The sequence below is a fragment of the Prinia subflava genome, chromosome 3, assembly GCF_021018805.1.
Source record: "Prinia subflava isolate CZ2003 ecotype Zambia chromosome 3, Cam_Psub_1.2, whole genome shotgun sequence".
NCBI lineage: Eukaryota > Metazoa > Chordata > Aves > Passeriformes > Cisticolidae > Prinia > Prinia subflava.
The window spans coordinates 30,466,446-30,484,656 of record NC_086249.1 but is presented as its reverse complement, the minus strand read 5'-3'; the positions used below and the strand labels follow the sequence as shown (position 1 = coordinate 30,484,656).

Here is an 18,211-nt window from a genome sequence, read left to right as displayed (position 1 = left end):
CCTTAGCCTGTGTAAGTGTGCTTGGTACACTGTGCTCAGCTTATCTCTTTTCATTTTGTAACGTTTATTATTTTTGCTGTTATTAAAACCTTTATTTTACAAAGCATATCCTGGGAAGCCGTCTCGCTTTTTTCCTAAGCCATTACTCCGCTGGCTGGACCCTCGGAGTTATCGAGAGAAATCTCGATATGGGACCCCTGAAAAAGAGATACATAAAAAAGCATACAGTGTGAGAACTACACTGCATTGTAAGGATACTAGTGAGAATGATTAATAAGGCTTTTAGCCTGTATCCTAAAATAATCTCTCTGCAGTGTTATTCTTGTCTTTGTTGACGATATCTGGAGGACAGACTCCTAATTTAATATTCCTGAATTAAATACCTAGTATAGGAAGTAAAATTATGTCCACTTATTTCCTAAACTCTTAAATAGAAAGATGATATGCAAAACAGATATATATATATATACCAGGTTTACAAAGCAACACATATTTTAGCAGATCTTCATCTTAATTCAAAAGCAAGCACAAACCAATCCTACAGATGTCAAAATAATTTCTGCATAGGGTTTCTGTTTGGAAGATTGATTGATTTGTTTGGTTGTCGACAGTTAAACATTGCAGAGGTACAGCTTCGCAGAGTATCTGCAGAACTTCTCTAAGAAATGAAATCTCTATATATTTATATCTCATCCTTATATCCACAGATGAGATAACTAGAATTCTGTAGTTGGCTGATTAATTGAGAATATACTATTCTAAATCTTTCCTTAGCATTCTGAAAAATCTACATTTGCATATGATCTATTTAGGTTTTTACACTTCTATCCATTATGAATTCAGGCAAGCACCAAAGGACTTAATCTCCAGTCATACTATATGGATTTAGTTTCATTAAGGAAAGCTAGTTTACTCTTAAGACAGCAGGGTGTTGTAAATTTTGTTTTAACCATTTGCAAAGTGTGATCCAACGAAATTAACAGGAAAAAATTTTCATCCCTGGAGTTGTAAGGTTTACTTGGTTAATCTCCCTTACCAATTGGGGTGTCAGAGGGGGTGGCAGGGTGGGGCAGCAGGAGAGTAAATTTAGTCAGTTTTAAAAACCTCAGGAAAATGCAGTAGAAATTAGATTTGAGCAGTGATTTGGCACAAATCTATCTAATAGAAATCCACACTAGTGCATTTGTATAAGATGGATGGATTTGATTTAATCTTGCCAAAATAGGAACACTAAATTACACATGCCAGATGAGACTAAACTCACTTTATCACCAATAGAAAGAGAGTCATTTTTATGAAGAAAATCAGCTCATCCAAGGTATAATGAAGACTCTAGTGAAGGACCAGCATCTATTTAACATTTTGATTTTCTTTTTATTTTTCCTTTTCCCCCCCTTTTTTTCCTTTCCTTTTCTTTCCTCTTCTTTCTTTTTTAAAGGCAAGAGGATTATCAGAAATTCATATTCCTGCAAATTGAAGATCAAAGCCATGCTGCCATACATGCTGCTACAAGAATGCTCTTGTCTCTACATCATCTCAGAGGAAAATATCCCTGGCTGGCTCTACTTCTTAATTACAGAAATGCCCTTTGGGCCTGGTTGAGGGAATACAGAGACCAGGACAGTTATTGCCTCATCTCAGATTGTTTGATTAGCATGTCAATTGCAGGTCAAAATTCTCGAACTTATTTTAAAAGTCCAAATAAAACCCATTTATTAATCTGTGACATTTTCATGTTTCCTAAGAAGCACATGAAGATGTCTTGAAATAGGTTATACCAACATCTCTAAGTAGTCTAAGCACAATGTCTCAGTCGTAGTACTTAACACTTCAACACAGTCCCTGAAATTTACTTTTTCAGTTTGAAGCAAGAATTAAAGGAATATTGGCTTTTGGTAAGAAGGATGTTGTGCAGCATGTGTGAGACAAACAGAAACAGCTCTACTTGCAAATCCTAAAAATTGCATTGTGGAGACTTTTTTTTAAGCAACTAACACCATATATGAACCGGGGGTCCCTGCATTTTCTTCATGAACTAAAATATAAAGGAATCGTGTGGGTCAAATACAAAAATAATGAAAAGGCATATGTACATAAATCAATAAATCCCATTAAAGCAATCCCTATTTGCATTTTGGCCTGTTTGGCACCATTACGATAAAGCTGGTAACCTATTAATTCCATCAATATTTCATATGCTGAGATTATAAATAAGAGGGAATAATTGTGAACTAATTAATATCAATATTTTCCTTCTGGTATAATGATACAATGTAATGCAAAATTTGACTTATAATTTTGCTATATTATTATATCAAGAACATAGGGGCCTATTTACTTAGGTAACATATGGCCTTTAGGATTAATCGTCTCTAAGTGCGTGACTCTTGGAATTCATAATAAAAGCTTAACAGCAAATTTATGTGTTTATCTATTTGCAATTTAAATTTAGGAAAGAGGAAAACTATTGGTATCACTGCCAGCTATGATCATGTCTCACTGAACACAAGAACAAAACAATTTCCACACTAAATATCTCTGCAAGGAATAAAACATTCTCTGGGTTTAACTGAAAGAACTTCTAAAATTATGTCCAAGAAGTTCTCAGAATACAGACTCTGGAAGACCTGCCAATTCTTTTACAGCATTGTAGTGACTTGGGTGGACATAATGTGCTGCAGAAATGCCTTTGAAACCATAGCAAAGGCAAGTTTCTAGGCTCTCAACCAGAAGTGAACTCATCAATTGCTAATATTTTTGTACTGGTTACTCCTAGACAAATTAAGCAAATGCTAGACAAACTTACTTTGAAATTAATTATGAGAATATTGTGATCAGAGCCTTGGAAAGCAGTCTTGATGAATTTCTCTGCAGATACATTAATATTCTTTGTGGATTTAGAAACAGGACATAGATCTATTTTTAATCCTTTACTTTTATTTCATGCCAAAAAAATCTTCATTAAAGCATGCTGGGACTAGAACTAGGTTTTTCATTTTGCAATTTCTCATTTCTTAAACATCAAGAAAATACCATAACCACTGTGATTAATTCTATCTTTAGTAAGACTCTTGTCCCTTTAGCCAATCTGATAAATCACTGAAATCTTTATATTCTTTATACAGATAAGTTATATGTCTATTTGATACATCCAAATATTTTAGGAATTTCAAGCTTCTTGGAATATTATTCAGCACTGTTTACACAGTGGAATGAAATAATATAAGATTTCTCCATACCAGCTTTTCTAGAAGGAAAACTGATGGAAATGTGTGAGCATAAAAGGGAAAGAAGAACTTTATTTAAATGTTCACAAGAACAGATAAGATAAAAATGTTCCAGTAAGACTCAGGTTGTAAATTGGAACACTTTCTAAAAAGGTATCTGCTTTTGCTCTATTTGGAAAATTAACTAGTATTTTAAAATGAACTTTTTCACTGACATGAGTAATGTAAAATTGAGGTTAATTAAGGAAAAGGTCATTACAGAACTCTATAATTTATGACAAAATATACATTATCAAAGTGGAAACCCAATTTCTCCTTTTTAATCATTGCTAAGAATTAGAAATATTTTAAATCATAATTTTCTCAAGTCTTACATAAAAATAATTGATTTCATAATTTTTAAAGTATTTTGCTTGTCATAAAAATTCTTATCACAGGTATTTTAAAACCTTACCAACAAATATAAGGGCAACCGACCAAAAGAAACATAAAAAGTAAAAAATACCTTGTAGGTTCCATGGAAATGGTATTGAATTGAATGACTTTTTTTTTTTTTCATATATCACACAACCAAAAGGTTAATTGTTTGCTTTAGATCTACTTTATTTTTCTTATAGTAGTTTGGCATGTTTTCTATGCTGTCAGACTTCCCTACAGTACTGAGTTTTCAGTGCAAGTTGGGAGACATACACCCTTATAGCCTTAATTGTATAGAACAGAGTATAAATTGTAGACATTGTTTAAGACCATACTGACAGAACAGAGAAGTCCGAGAGAGTTCTGAGGAACTTTCTTTTCTTTCAGTTTTTAGCAAAATTACTTTTTCATTCCTTAATCTAGTCTAATGGGAAATTCTGAAATGCAAAGGAGCACACATAGGATATCTTGCTAAACCCAGTATTTGACATTTGTTTTGACATCCTTAAAGGTGCAGTTTAAAAGTTCTTTAATATTAAACAACTGTGATGCAAACATCAAACTAAAGAGTGCAGTAGAAGTTTAGAAGTACAAACTGATCAACTTTTAGATTTCTGTTTGCCTTGCACTGTTTCCTATTAGATAGGTAATCCAATTGTAAACAATCTATATCAGGAGTTACAAAAACTAAATTGCGTTAAGGTGACTATGCCAATCACTAGGACCCATTTCACCCAATGAGTCAAATGAATGGTGAAATTAATGTAAGGAGAGCTCTGCAATGGTTTCTTGTTCATTTCACTATGTCCATTCCTGAGTTGTCCACTTTGTACATTATTTATGATATTTTTTCATAGCTATAAATATTAAACTCATTAAAATGATACATCAAACATTGTCACAAAGTTTTAAGAACTGCCCAGCATATGGAAAATACAAATCCTATTATTTTAAAAATTCTATCTAAAACGGTCATCAAACAACATGAATTAAGCAATGAAAAATTTATTACAAACAGAAAAATATGCTACTTTGACTTATAAGTAAATGATAATTAAAAGTGTGAACTTTACAGAATTGTAGTGTTTCATGTAACTCCTGGTGGGTAAGGTCACCAAATCAGAGTGCATTTACTTTCCTGCAGATGTAATCATTTCACTCCTCACCTCCTACCCATTTCTGACATTTGCAGACTTAGAACTGATCATGACAAACATGACTTTACAGTATCTTAGCAAAAAATAAGCTATGAGACAATAAGCATTCATTTCTGTATTCTACCATTTCAGCATATTTTCTTCTACTTTTTTTTTGTGCTGTATTTTATATTCTAAAATAATTTTGAGAGGTTTTCCATTTTTAACTTTTTGAACAGGATAGGGTTTCAATGACAACTGAAAAACAGTTGGAGAGTCATCTAGACCAAACAACTCATTTAAGAGCAGTTTCCACAGGCCTTAGAGAAAAGCAGCATCTCTAGAGAGGGATTCAGAACTGCTAAGTTACACTGTGATAATGTCAGGAAATATTTATGAACATGCTCATCTTTTTCTTCTAAAATGGCTGACTCTGTGATCCATTGTTCTTTTTTAATCACTTTAAAATCAATAGTAAATTTCAATGATGCCACATCCTCTTGCAGAAGATAAAATTTCATTCTTTTTTTACCCAACTTGCTTAAATCACAGGCTTAGAATGCCTGTCTTCACATTTCTTCCTGGACAAAATGAGAGCACTATCATTCACAGTGTTATAGGGAGTTTAAGTACTATCACTTGCAATTCTGTGCTGAGCAGAGATGATACTCTTAATGGCTGTGTGGTGAGCCACAGCAAACCACCTACAGCTTTACACTGAGACAAATTGACACTACTTATTGTGCCATGACTGCAACACTCCCTTTTCACAGTTGCACATCATATTAAGGGCAAACACAGGCCATGGTGCACTCACCACAGGGTCACACCCCAGTGGACATCAATAGTACAGGAACAGTTTAACCACTGAGCTCACTGTATTAGCTGTAGGGATGCTAAGATTAAAACATAAAAATACTACACAACCTCCTCCCTCCCCCAGCATACAACCACAGGAAAATTTCAGTCAACACCAGCTCTGGAATAAATGGAATATTTAACAGAACACTAGAAAAATCCTTTCTACGTGAATACCCAAGATTAAGGTGGATAAATCCAAAGAAGTAAACTAAAACCACTGCTGAAATGTTCTCCTAGCACATAGCACACCTAGCCATGTTGAATAAAAGCCAAAATTGCAGGACATGTTCTTCACTTTTATAACATTTTCACAACATTACACTTAATAGGGAAAAATCTCCCTATCAAAGCAGTCCAGTGAGCAAAGCAGTTACCAGTCTCAGTGCTGTACAGAGCTCGATAAACTGCCTCCCACTCCCTTATCACAGGGCAATGTATGCAGATATCCTTCTTTCTGACAGGAGACAGATTTATTTTTCACACTTTATTTTCATTCAGTTTGGGGAATAGATTTAGGTACAGTACAGTTAAGAAACTGCTGGCACTGAACTGCTAGCACCAATTTAAACAAAGGCAATATAGAGTTGACAAGTTCATCTTTAAGTCTAGAACAGTGAGAAGTTCCCCCATAGCTACTTACGTTTATCAGCTCAAATAGCTATGAAGAGTGTTTATTCATTATTAGATATGTGACCGCTCCACATCAGCCAGCTTGTCTCCCATGTTCAGAAACTGACATAATTTTACTGACATAATTTAGTAATTTCTTCAAATAACAATGAGGTTCTCAACATGGATTGATGATTACTTCTTCAGGGTGACTCCAAAAAGTAGCTGTGTTTTCCAGATGTAAGAAAACTTTTTACACAACCAGCTGGTAAAAAAATAAATAGAAAAAACCCTCCCCAAAAACCCCCCAAAAAACCACACCACATTAGGGAAATATCTGAAAGAAAAAGGGAACACCTACACCTAGGGAACAAAGGAGAATATTTGTAAAGAGGCAGGTTACCCTATGTGTTGCCTTCTAACACAGATAGTTATTATATATAGAGTAGCTATGGACTTCAGCTATGGGAAGAAAATCATATCATTGCTGAAAGTTTATAACCTTAATAAGTACATGACTTTTCATTCAAACACAGCAATGACTGTATCTCCCTGGATCATTTCTGACGGTGTTTTATACACATTCCATCATTTATTATCTAAATTTATACAATCCATGGTAGCAATTAGTTTCTCTAATGTAATTTGCTATAAAAATCTTTTGCATTTGAAAAAGCAGGGAGGTTTCATTTTCTACCCCAAAAATGTAGTCTGTGGTTTGCCAGTTCAATCTTTTGTTGTCATTAAGCATTTTTGACTATGCTAGGTAAAACCAGAAGAAACCACCATACACACTTGGCAATATACCATTTGAAGAGTCCTGACTTGAACTTTTAATCAAAGAAAAGTAAACTCTGGAAGTCTCAAGGACACAGAGAACTTTAGCAATAATATGTTTGCTACCTAATGCTGGAATTGAGCAGTGAGAAATAAAGGCAGGAAACCTCCTTGCAGGTGTTTTTGGTTGTTGCTGGGTTTTTTTTTTCCCCTAACACCTTGACATACAGTGTGGTATTTTTCTCAGTTATTTACTGCAAAACCTATCAGATATTTAAGTTTTTTCTTACTAGTATATTATATTTCTATAGATAGGAGACAACCTGTAAACTAGATTCTGTCAGAAGGTTTGAGCTTGGCATTCCTTAGGGTTAAAAGCACTAGGTCCTATTCCTTGGAATAAGGCTGGACATGAACCAACTGTTTGGTTTTTATTCAATCTTGCTCATGTAGTTGTAGGACAGTAAAGCAAGAAAAATTCCTGAACACATCTAGCCTGATAATTTGATAGCACATTGAGAAACTTCTGAGCAGCTCTATGAAAGCAAGCAATAGAGAGCTTGTTGTGCTCTCCATGAACACCCAGGGGGAATGTAGAAGATATAAGGGGGGAAAAAAGGGATTAATGTAACTCAAAATTATTTATAAGGCAACCCTGTCTCACTCTCTTTCAGCAAAGGTACATGCACACACACACACACACACACAAACTCAGAAATTCACTTGCATCCACCATAGAATTTCTATTAGAAACTTGATAAAACATTTAAATTTTTAAGTTATTTAATTTTGCTTTCCAACTTGAAGCATAGTCATATCTGCCAACTCTCCTAGTAGACCTCTGCCAATATTTGTTTAACCTCATTACTGGAAAACTAGTACCTCATTTCAAAGCTGAATTTGTCATAATTTCCAAGATTTCAGTGCCTTTTTATTGCATTCCTATTAGAAAAGGCCAGGTCAATGCTTAAGAAACATTGTGCTAACCGCTAATGACTTTTTGAAATGAAGTTAATAACTTGTTATGTATTTGTGATATTATTACTGCTTCTTGGAAACTCTAAATTATTCTCTGCTATGAGCTAACTACTCCTTGTACATGTCTGGCATTGAAGTAAGAGAAAAAAGCCTCAGTTTCTTGTTGCTTGTAAGACTAAGTATTAGTCTTTTTATTACTTCTGATCATGAGAAGTGGTCATCTAGAAGCACACAATGAAAATGATAATCACTTCATAGAATGAATTACTTTTGCCAGCAAACCAATTACAAATATTCCTACAAAAACCTTATCACTGTTGCAATGTATAGTATAACAGCTGAATTCCCTGTAGTATGGATGAAAGTAGTAGAAATTCCTGGGGATGAGGACTCCTGGTGAACTGTCACACACCACAGTATTTGGGAAAGTATGACATGGAATGTCTGGGAAAAGTTGTAAGAACCATTTTCAATAACTTGTTTGCCAGCAGTAAGAAACCAGCTTTATAAATTAAACATAGAAAAATATGAAAATAAAGAACAACCAAGACATGCATACGAGCAGAAGGATTTATACTAAAAATATTTTCTTAAATTCCTGCTCAGTGCCTTTTGTCATGCCTACAACTTTTCCCATCTTTACCACTCCTGATTACTTAACATTAAACAAAACAGGATTCTGGGAGCAGTATATATTTATTACCTTTCCATTCTTCTTTTGAATTAAAGTTATAGGAATTACAATATTTAACAGACAAGAACTTTACTCCCTGATGCAACTAAGCAGTGGATCGAGGAAAGAGGATGTAGACTGCAATCTGCCTTGATTTTCAGCACCATGGCTGTTTTCTTGCCTTACACCCTTTGGAAATGCAGTACTTCAGGATGAGCAGTAGAAGGTTTGTGTATTATATAATTTTCCATTTTTACTCAGAAGTCTGTGAACAGGAAAGTCCCCAGGCACTAGTACTAGTCTAGAACTCTGTCTCCAGGCTTTTTTGCTCAGCTATCAAAGGTGGCAAAGTTGCATGGTATTTCTTTTACTGTCATCACTGCATGGCCAGGAGTTGAGAGCAGGGTACTGTGGGTAACTGTGTAGATTGATCAGTGATAAACATTGATCATTCATGTGTTCATCATTCATTTGGCAGAGAAGCAACATTTCACATTTGTGAAGCTGTCCACTGAATTGGGAAGGACATTGTCCAAAAAATGGAAGAATAAAACTGAGAAACAGTCCTGGCACTCAGAGCGGTATGCATATTTATATGGTTTGGTTAATGAATTTGTGAACCTTAGGCTATGAATTTTAATCCTGGCCACGGCTGCTGTAATTCTGAAAGTTACGTATTGAGCAGGTTTGAGAAGTGTTTTGGAAGCCAACAAGTGCAAATGATAGAGACAGTTCCTAAAAGCCTCCAAATAGCCAGATGGAGAGGGATGGGCATGATAAAAGACAGGAAGCACCTCAGATCTATGCCAGCTGTGGGTCAAAACTATACAGGGCACTTGTGTTTGTTTGTGCTCTCTTACTAAGAGCATTTTTTGTGAGTCTGCATTCATACTATATTCTAGCAAACAGCTGTTCAGAAAAAGATGTGCTGGTTCTAGCTTTGAACATCATATAGAAGGATACAGAAAAAACCCACAGTATTTAAGCAGTCGTTGCTTGGTAGTAAGAATGTTTTATGTGAAAAGGAGTGAATAGTACATAGAGATGAGTTTTGAGGACAAATGTTTATGCACTCGATGCTACGAACAGTGGCCACTGGGTCTCAGAGGCACTGCCTCTGTCTTGTGAAGTCCTGCTACTTCCATTATACCCATAATTTTATCAATGCCATGAATTATACAGTCTTACAGAGAAAATGAGCCTCACTTTGACCTGATTAATATGCAGAAGGTAATACTACAGACGTAGATAAATGGGCAGGGGAACAAAAAGGCATACAGAATATGTGTTAGATTAAAATAGAATTAGAACTCTATGAATACTATTCACTTTATTATGCAACCTTTAGCATATACTTAAACTTGAAACACCTTGTAATAGGCAGCAATAATTATTAAAAGGAATGACAGGAGTCCTATTCTCAAGCTAGCTTTTTCAAGTGTCTTACATCTGCAAATAAAACCCACTATCTTAATTTCTATATAAATCATGAGATGATAATCTGATACAATTTTTTCTGTTATAAAAATAATTCCCTTTCTGGAACCTGAAGAGACATACCTATTTTTCTTGTGACAAGGTCAGGGGGTGCTGTTTAAAAAAAAAAAACTTTCAGTAATATACAATTCCATTTTCTCTGAGAAATCAGTGCAAGAAAACTTTAACAAGTCTAGATAAAGAAAAGGTTCTCTGCGTAGCTGTTCCTAGTGTGAACCAAAAATACACAGCCTTTATGGTATAGATAAAAGCAGACTGTAAAGTGATTATGGGGAACCAGGACAATAAGACCCTGGGAATATACATCCAGATTAATTCTGATGGACTTGGATTAAATTTAAACTTAGCATCTCTGTCCTTTGTGTATTACAGTAATCAAATCAGATTTTAAAAGCTACTCTGAATTTCATATTTACAGCTTCCCCCATGGTAATCTGTTCTCTAGCAGCCTGCTGTCTTTCTCTATAGGAAACCCTCATAGGAGGAAGAAACAGAAAAGAAAAAAAATCCCCCCAAAACCCTCCAAAAATCAACACTTTTCCCAACCATCAGTTCAGTAGTGAGTCAGGCCCAAGGTGAAAAACAAGAGCTTAACTCTTCTTCAACTCCAGTTTGGCTTAAAGAGCAGTACTACACACAAGAAGGAACATATCAATCCTGAGAACTTCTTTTCATCTGTTAATTATCAATATTTCATAAATGTGAAGTTTTTGACAATTTAAGTGTATAACTGTGAGCTGTATCCACTGACTACCTTTGCCTTAAATCAGAGTAAGAGACATAATTTAGTCCTCATTCTTATGTTCAGAAAATACTTTTTTTTCTCCATTCAAGCCTAAGCGCACTTCCATACATTCACACTTAAGCACAACACAAAATAACAGGGTCAGTTTTAAGATAAAGATGATATAAAAAGGAGATGAACAAAAATTAAAGACCATCCTCTCTCTTGAATTCTTTCCCTCACCAAGGCAAAATCAATACAACGGTGTAGTACTCTCTTCCAAACACTGCCTGCTGCTAGGAGTGATCCCATGATATGATGATTTAGTGGATAAGTAAGTGCTGAATTTTAGCACAGCCTAGAAGAACAGAAATTGGATGAACTATCTTCGTGGAGCACCATTAATATCTATTGTTTTGATGTTAACAGTACATTCAGGCTACAAACTTACTAGGTTAACTTGAATTGCATCAAAGAATGAAGCATTTGAAGTTGTAAACATGTTTTAATGAGTGCTGTAATATAAAAGCATCTCCAAATGCAGGATGATGTAATCAAATATTATAATTATGGAGACAGTAAATTGCTAGTTATACCGATGAACTTATTAAAATAGCTTCAAATCCAATTTTGTTATATTTGGTTAATTTCAGCTCTTATAGCATTAAATTTAACAATGAATAATTATTACTGCACATGAAGTAATTAAAAAAGTTATCTCTATGCATGTGAAAAATGTATGTTATCACATTATATTCAACAACATGTGAAAACAACCACTGCAGTTAACATTATTTCTTACAGAAGTTTAATCTCCTGCATTAATATGGAATAAACCTTTAAAAACCCCAAGGAATCACAAATCACACTGAAATTTAAAAAAGGAATGCTTTAGAAACCATCAGATATGAGCAACAAATCAACAGATGAGAACAATAGTGAATTTTAAATGTGGTGCTGAATGACTGGCAAGAGCTTTCAGGGTATAATGTTATTTAAATAAAATTCTTCTGTAAATATTGACTTTCAGTTTAACTTCCTAAGTAGTTACACACTTTAATGCTGTATTAGAATTAGTCACTGCTAATGCTTTTAAGTCTTTGCAAGATGTTGTTTGAATGTCCCTGCCTAAACAATGCCTGTGGCAAACGGATGAAGCTCGTTCCTGTATATCCAACTTTAGGATACAGATTTGTCAGCATATGAAATGTGTCTCACAAATTTTGAAGCATATTAATGTGTTGTACAGAGTTAGGCAAACGTATTTGGAGCAAACTCTACAGCTATTTTTTCTAACAGCAATTGAGAGTAAGGAGATATTAGCTATGTGAAATGAACTGCAGGATCAGGTACATTAGATTCACAGATAAATACCTTCTGCCAGATGTTGACATTAAACTCAAAGATTTCAAGATAAAATAAATAACTCTTAAGAAGAAACCTTATATTTAAATTTCTGGCATCCTTCTGAATTTTGCGTCAAATTTCCAATTTGTAGCAATAAAAAAATAAATTTCTGTTAAAAAATAAATTATATTAATAGGTGGTGGTTGTAAGGTACTACTACTACTAGAATCATCAAAATAAAAATGTTTACAATACAAATTAAAATTTACAGTGTGGCTGAAAATCCAGCACAAAGAAAACAAAAAATTTCCCTGTCCAAAATCAATGGACTTAGAAAACACAAGCTACATGAGGGAAGCAGATTAGATCAGACTCTTTCATGTCTGCATTCAAAGCATGTACATTGACATCCATGGGCACTTTCCATTGTTAAATTCCTAATACTATTATGTGCTAAATATTATTTTATTGTTACTGATCAGGTGTTTTATTTCACTGACTTTTGAATTTCATCTTGTGATGACACAAAACCAATAAATTTTGCAAGAATTTGGGATAAGAACACTTTAGTAACTGTTGAGATGTAATGATTATGTCTTAATACAAGGACAGCACTTATTAACATCTTAATCTAAAGCTTTACAGTTTCATCACTCAGTGTAGAGGCCAGAGAAGCTGACTTTAGTTGCATTCCAAACCATCCTTAGGCCCCACTATGGTCCGAGAAATGCTTGTTAGACTTTGGCCTTGAAGAACTGCACCTTGGCTAAGCCTCTCTCCAGCTTGTCAGAAGCACTGTCTATTCCCAGAAAGTAGAAGAGCACCAGTTTTTTAAAGAACCTTTGAAACCTTTGAAACTTATTTTTCTTGCCTGAAAAACCCAAATGAAGTAATATTTCTGTTGCTGCACCTTCAAAGTTACCAACTTGAATTGCATCCAGGATAGAATATTACAAAGATATTACTAAACCCCACTCTCTTGTGATCTTAAACAATGATCTGAAGTAAAATCCTTTTGAGCTCTCACTTATGAGGGGCTTATGAGTACTAAAGCCCACTACCTAATGACCTTATAAACACTGGTCCAAAGTGAGATTTTTTTGAGCTCTGTTTCCAGAACGTAAGTAGCCAATGTGTCTCAAACACCAACATGGCTGTGAAGCCAACCAAGAACTTTTAGTAACAAAAGACATGACCTTTTGGTGATAACCAGGGGGTATTGGTACTGGCAGACTCTGAGAAAGAACAAGTTTTGACTGGAGAAGAAGGGCTAGGTGGAGACTGAGCAGCACTTTCCTGTGAGAAAGAACTGCAATGCAGTACAGCTGAGCACAGGAATGAATGGCAGAAAGTGGACATGGACTATAAGGTGAGATTGGGATCACTGAAACTTTGGAAGTCCTCAGACTCATTCAGAAGAGCCTAAAAGAATGGACTATAAATAACTAGCAGAGAAAGTGAGAAACTTATCTTCAGAGTAGAGAAGGCTCTCTACAAAAAAGTACACAGCCCCAAGCCCAGGCATTGCCCCTTGGACCCTGGACATCTCATCAGCCACACAGACACAGCTGGATTGCTGCTTATCACCTGGACTGACACTGAAATCAGGATGGGCATCCCCTCAACTAAGTTGGCACCGAGAGCAGAATAGGCATCCCCATCATCCGGACTGATGCTGGAGAGAGGGGTGGTGTACCCTCTTTTCCTTTTTCCTCTTTCTCATCCTCCTTTTTTCTCTTTTCCTTTCTTTTATTAATTTCACCTTTTTTTACTGAACCTCTTTAATTTCTGTTTTCCATCACATCCCTCCCCTTGATTCAAGACCCAATGCCATGTGCTTAATCTCTCTTTTCCCTTCATCCTACACTTTTATCTGAACCCTACTGCCATGTACCCACCTAACAGGTTGGGAACTAACATACCAATATTCATGCCAAATTTACCAATAATACACTATGCTTCTTTGCAGACCCCCTGACTTCTGTCATTTTTTTCAACCAAGGAGCATTTTTGAATCTTAAGTGCTTCCTTTCCTTAAGAGTGGGTCAACACACTCAGGCAAATAGTTTTCACAATGATGTCAATCTTCTCCAGCATGCTTTTACATCTTCCTATTTCTGTTTGCAGTTAAGAGCCTTAAAACGATAAGCAAAGTTTTCTTGTTTTTTGTTTTGATTTACCTGAAAGACAGCCAGTGAGTGACAGAAACAGCAAGAGTTTCCATGACAACCGCATCCTTGGTCACAAAGGTCCTTCCGTCCCTCTTTGTGCAGTTGTTAGCAACGTTGATGTTTCTTAATTAAAGCTTAGCCTAGTGGGACAAAGACAGATCTCTGTTAGGAAAATTAAAAATATCTCTCAATAATATGACAAACAATACAAGAGACAAAGCTGCTCCTAATGCAATTAAAAGTCTAGTTCCAAAGGTCTCTGTATACACAGGAACAGGTATCCTGACAGATACTCAGAGACATCTTGCTCCAGTAGTTAACACTGTTAATAGCTCAAATGTCTGTGGCAGTGCTCTGCATATATATATATATTTATTTATTTATTTATATGGACATCAACTTAAAACTGCATGTGTCTTTAATCTTTCAATTTCCAAAAAGCCAAGATTAGAAGACAGTACACATATCTTTCACAGCAAACATATTCAAAGCTCATAGCCTGACATGTATTCTTGTTTTCCTGAAAGAAGTGTGCTGATTTTCAGTATAAAGTGTTGTTAGATGAGTGGACAGTGAGGTGAATTGAGACTTGGCTAGAGAGCAGAGATCAGAGTGTTGTGAGCAGTGGTGCAGAGTCTATTTAGAACCTGTGGTTAGCAGTGTTCCCCAGGGATCGGCACTGAGTCCAGTCGTGTCCAGCTTATTAATCAGTGACCCTGGCTGAATGCAACCCTCAGCAAGTTTGCTGATGATACGGAGCTGGGAGGGGAGCCTGATATCCCACAGGTCTGTACAGCCCTCCAGAAGGGCCTCAACAGGCTGGGGAGATGGGTATAGAGGAACAGTCTGAAGGTCAACAGGGGCAAATGTACGGTCTTGCACCTGGGGAGGAATAACCCCAGCACAGGCTGGTGTGACCTGCTGGAAAGCAGCTCTGCAGAGAAGGACCTGTGGGTCCTGGTGGACAACAAGCTGTCCATGAGCCAGCAGTGTCCTCATGGCCAAGAAGGCCAGAGGGATCCTGGGGTGCCTTAGGAAGAGCAGGGCCAGCAGGTCAGGGGAGGTGATCCTGCCCCTCTGCTCTGCCCTGGGGAGGCACATCTGGAGTGCTGTGTCCAGGTCTGGGCTCCTTAGTACAAGAAAGACAAGTGAGTACTGAAGAGGGTCCAGCTGAAGGCAGGGTAAATGATGAGGAGACTGAAGCATCTCTCTTGTGAGGGAAGCTTGAAAGAGGTGGCACAGAACTGGAACAGGCTGCTCAGAGAGGTTGTAGAGTCTCCTCTGGAGATATTCAAGACCCTTCTGGACATAATCCTGTGCAACCTGTTCCAGGTAAATCTGCTTTGTAAGAAGCTTCGAAGTAGATATCTGCATACTTCCCTTTCAACTCCTGCCATTATGTGATTATTTTCCTGGAAGTAATATGTTGGTATATTTAATTTAAACAATTTTGAAAATGTTTTTAGGAAAATCCAAGTGTTTTTACTACTTATAAACTGGATTGAAACAGGTTCCAGTTTCTTCAGCTTTACTCAGTGTGTGAAGAATCTACCAACACATTCAAAGCAATCAGCACTTTTACAGAATATATTATTTATGCTCATTTCCTACTATTCTCCAGATTTGTGTTTCCTCTGAACATAACTTTTGGCACCCTTCATCTTTGACCACTGTCTTCTTAGGTATCACTTTAACAATGTCAGCACTTTACCACATTGGAATTCAAGAGACTTTGCATTCAAATGTCTGAAAAGTCAGTCAAAAGTATGAGATTCAGCTGGCTTTGTATGGACATATGCTTACTTCTGGTCTTTGACTTGAAAAGACATCAAATTGCAAACATAAATTTAATTTCTACATTTAATTAGTCATATCTATTCAGGAGCATTTCGAGATACTCTTACTGGAGCCCAAGGAATCTTCAATCAGTAGAGGGTGTGATTTATAACTACAAGAATAATGACATGTGACATAATTATGAGACAAAGAATAATTTAGTTTTTTTCTCTATCAAACCCCTTTTAGGAATAATATGACTCCTTCAAATTATAACCAGCTTAGTTATATGCCATATTTGCTGCTTTGGTGGTTCTATTTTCTATGTTAGAACCATCACAGTAAGAGAATAGAGGCAAAGCTCTACACACTTGCCACAAATAAAAATATAAATCATAATGCAAGAGTAGTTCCTGCTGGATATTTCTATTTCAACTGCTCTCTGAGCAGCTCTAGTTGTAAGCAGTTTTGACAGTCTTTCCATCATATATAGAGAGACACACTGTGTGAGCACAAGATGACATCTCTTTGTGTTGCTGGTATTTATTCCTGCAACAATATAAAGGTGTAGCTTGTCAGCTTTCATTTAAACAGGACAGCAGACATGCTTTTCAACACAGATAAAAAAAAAATCCCATTTAGGATTTGTACTTCCTTTCAGGTAACTCAGACCAGGGAAACTTATTATTGGATGTACGCATAAGTATAGGAAACCCTCAAAGAGAGCACAACAATTTGGTAGACAAGTGATTTTCTACACAGAGCTTGTAACTCATCTAAACCTCCACAGAAAACCTCCTCAATTAATTATTAATGTCTTCTGCCTTTGTTTTTCACATCAGTGATAATCTGCTTTTCAGTTTGTGTTCCTTTGGTTAGTGAATTATCTCATTCAGCATTCTTTGCTGGCCAGGCCTTTGGGAAATAAGTATTTTCATTAAAATTTAAATTTTTCCCTTATGGTCATAGCTCTTAAAGAGAGTAGAGCAGAGATTTCTTCCCCTGCCCCCAACTTTATTACGTTTTCTTCTTCCTCTTTTCTTCACTTCTTTTCAGCTACTTTTATAACAGTTCAACACAGAAATTATTTTAACTTGGTGGTTTTTCTCTAACATGAACAGGGAAAAAGATACCAAATTTTCCAGCATTATAGTGTGAGATTGTTACTGTTTTTATTACTAGGTATTATTGTGCCGATTGGATTAGACTCTTAAAATAATAATAATAAAGGTTGTGATTGGTAGAACAGAAACAGGATGAACAATAACTGGAGCCAAACAGTGGGAATATCAAAATAAAAGCTGGACTTATGGACATTTTTCTTTGCATTCTTGAAACATGATGATTTTAAACTCTCTCAAAAATCTTGAAACATGATGATTTTAAACTTTCTGTGAAAAAGATTTTTTTCTTTCTTATGAATGTGTCATTGAAGAAAACAGAGTTATCACAAGTTGTGTCAGATAAGGAGCCCATAGCTGAGTAGCTGTGATAACTTTTATGTGACAACCCAATATAACCTGTACCTATCAATGTCAAACCTACTTCAGATCTATTACATAGGAATGTGAAAATGTAAAACCAGATCACTGTGACAGGGAGATAATCTAAGTCATGGATGTTGGACACTGGCCTTCCCATTTAGATATTTGTTGTATGAATGCATCGGCTGATCTCAGTAGAAGAATTTCCAGCAAAACAAGCAAGGGCAAAACATGCCACTGCATAGCTTTTAAAAAATCCACTTAGAAATCTTGATTATTGTCATAATGAAAGGATTTTGCATCTCTACTTATTTTTTCTATATTTCTTGTTTCTTCAAGGATAGTTGGCTTAAATTTTACTGGGCATGTGGATAAATGAAAACCATAGCAACGTAGTAGGGTTATTGAACATCTAAGGGTTGGGGAGTACCATTCATGCAGACTGACAAAGACATTGATACTGCATATATAGGATAGGGCTGCCACGGGGCATGTGGGATAATGACAAAGGTGCTTTGTAGGAAATAATATGGG

The 18,211-nt window shown here is 35.9% G+C and overlaps 1 protein-coding gene across 6 annotated transcripts in view; it reads right to left on the bottom strand.

Moving 5' to 3' along the window:
• Positions 1 to 18,211, bottom strand: part of CNTN5 (contactin 5) — a 605,427-nt gene that overhangs the window by 294,799 nt on the left and 292,417 nt on the right. For all 6 annotated transcript variants that reach the window (XM_063394532.1, XM_063394528.1, XM_063394530.1 and 3 more), the window contains one exon: positions 14,427 to 14,557. In XM_063394532.1, the coding sequence (XP_063250602.1) occupies positions 14,427 to 14,481 (55 nt within the window). In that variant the 5' untranslated portion in view covers positions 14,482 to 14,557. The remainder of the gene's footprint in view (positions 1 to 14,426; positions 14,558 to 18,211) is intronic.